Below are 2,129 nucleotides of genomic sequence, written 5' to 3'. Positions count from 1 at the left end.
ATGTTTGGCATTGTTGGTCGTGGAAACTCAAAGGTGAAGTCGTTTCTCATCAGCCAGATGTCGGCTGATTGGAACAGCTCCATGTAATGTACGTCACTGCCAAAGTGACGATGGACAAATTCTGGGTAGAGTGGTTCCACAACGTACCAAAATTGGATACATGTCACAATATAAATGAGGAAGTTTTTGACCCTTTGAATGAATGTCATCTTATCGGTCAACTCTGATCCTGGTACAGGGATGTATGAGAGTGGGGAAGGTGCAATTGTAAAATGCCCCTCAACCTGAATAGTCCATCTGACATTAAAGACAAGAGGAAGATCCAAATAGTGACCCAAAAAAACACCCCCTCCAAATGCAGGATCTGTAAGAACCAGATCAAATTTAGCATCATGGAGACTCTGCATTAGTGCTTTATCTTCAAAAATCACCTCTGTCATTTGAAGGACCTGCTCATGCATTAGGTATGACTGTGACAGCAGGCTGGAAACTATAGAAAGGTGAGTCCTAAATGAAGCTCCCTCTCGCCGTAACTCCAGTGTTTTGTTCACAAATAACCCAAAGCTTTGCTCACTGAAACCAGACGAGGAATTTACAGTAATGGCCTTGTAGTGAAGGGAGTCTGGTTTGATGTGCCAAGAGTCAAAAGGTCGCAGCACTGTGACTTCATGGCCTCTGGTGTGAAGCTCTTCGATGATGATGTTCATGTTGACCCAGTGGCTTCCATCAACTGGGAACACCAAGACTTTTCCTCCATTTACCAGGGATGATGAGCAGAGTAAGACTGCCAGGGTCAGCAGGGTCAGTCGGGTCATCTCTGAAAGAGATCCCGATGGGAGACACAGAGGTGTTAGACCTGACCCTACTAACCAAGCACTGATGCTAGGTAAACCAATCAACATACAAACATTTGGACTTAAAACATTTTGATGTTGGATGCTGTCAGTCTTTTGTTTATGGGGAGTCCTAATGTGAGGTGAGGAACAAAATCCGTACCTGTCAAAACAATGAGGTCAGAGCAATTTATTCTGGTTCCTGGAACATGGATTCATTTACAACCATGCTAACAAGAGTTGTCAACTAATCTATAGGTACAACTTTCCACAGTAGATGTTTGCAACTCTTTGTTTTTGTTAAGTGGAAGTTGGAACCAAAGTCAACAAAAATATCAATAATTACATGTGAGATATTAAGATTTTAGAGATTTTTTGTTTGACATTTTTGAGGCAACGATGGCTATGGGGGCACTTCATCTTTTAAAGGTGCTCTTCATGTTTATGTCTACGAGACATATACTGAATCGATGTTGATCTGTAGAGATCAGTAACCATTTAATAAAGTTTTTGGAGACAACTTGCACTAAAATAAGAATGAACAAAAGAGAGTTTTTTGTTTTTATGTATATTTTAGCAAATTGGCAGACATGGTTTTAGAAAAGATTTCAGATTTTGTGACTTCCAGATATTGTGGAAGTTCAACAGTTTAAGTGGTCAATCAACACGTTGTGTTTTCTACAAGAGAAATGTAACTTTAATGCAACAACTCACTCAGTATGTTTATCCATTTGTTTAATTGACTTACAGTGAAAAATAATTTCTCATTTTCACATATTTAATTCAGTGGCTTAGAATAATCATAAACGAGCAAAACACCTTCAGCAACATTCAGAAATAAGACATTTTCCTACTCAAAAACATGGTGCTCACCAAAGTTTTTCAATTATACACAGTTTTAGATGTACTTTACAAGACGGCATGTAACAAAAAGAGTGAGGACTTGACATCATTTTTGACATTTCTTAATCTCATTAGTAAGTTGATTAATATATTACTGGAAATTTTGTACTTCAAGACACTGAAATCTAACATGCATGGTGAACAACTGCACTGTTTGAAATACATTTGTAACAGTTTGAAAACATAGTCATTATTCTTTTTTAGCTTTACTGCTATAAAACATTCTCTTCCAGAGAAATTTGACTGTCAAAATAAAAACAGTAAAGAGCAGCAGAACTACTGTCAGTAGGATTGCCACAACATCAACAGAGTGGTACTGGATGGTGGACATCTTGTAGGAATCGGTCCTCAGATGGGCTGCTCCTTTGTGCCTCATGACAAACTCGATCCAGA

At 38.6% G+C, this 2,129-nt stretch overlaps 2 protein-coding genes across 6 annotated transcripts in view; one reads left to right on the top strand and one right to left on the bottom strand.

Annotated features, from left to right (window-relative positions):
- sh2d3cb (SH2 domain containing 3Cb) overlaps positions 1–2,129 on the top strand; it is a 46,085-nt gene that overhangs the window by 24,816 nt on the left and 19,140 nt on the right. The gene's annotated exons all lie outside the window — the stretch shown is intronic.
- LOC103470705 (UDP-glucuronosyltransferase 2B31-like) overlaps positions 1–2,129 on the bottom strand; it is a 16,975-nt gene that overhangs the window by 6,103 nt on the left and 8,743 nt on the right. The window contains exon 4 of one of the 4 annotated variants that reach the window (XM_008419336.2): positions 3–88. The exons of 1 other annotated variant lie outside the window; for it this stretch is intronic. In XM_008419336.2, the coding sequence (XP_008417558.1) occupies positions 3–88 (86 nt within the window). Of the gene's footprint in view, positions 1–2; positions 818–2,129 lie in introns of those variants that run through there. 2 more of the 4 variants (XM_008419331.2, XM_008419334.1) reach the window with 2 other exon arrangements.

The sequence above is a fragment of the Poecilia reticulata genome, linkage group LG9 (assembly GCF_000633615.1).
Source record: "Poecilia reticulata strain Guanapo linkage group LG9, Guppy_female_1.0+MT, whole genome shotgun sequence".
Classification (NCBI taxonomy): domain Eukaryota; kingdom Metazoa; phylum Chordata; class Actinopteri; order Cyprinodontiformes; family Poeciliidae; genus Poecilia; species Poecilia reticulata.
This window is presented reverse-complemented; position numbering and strand designations above follow the sequence as displayed.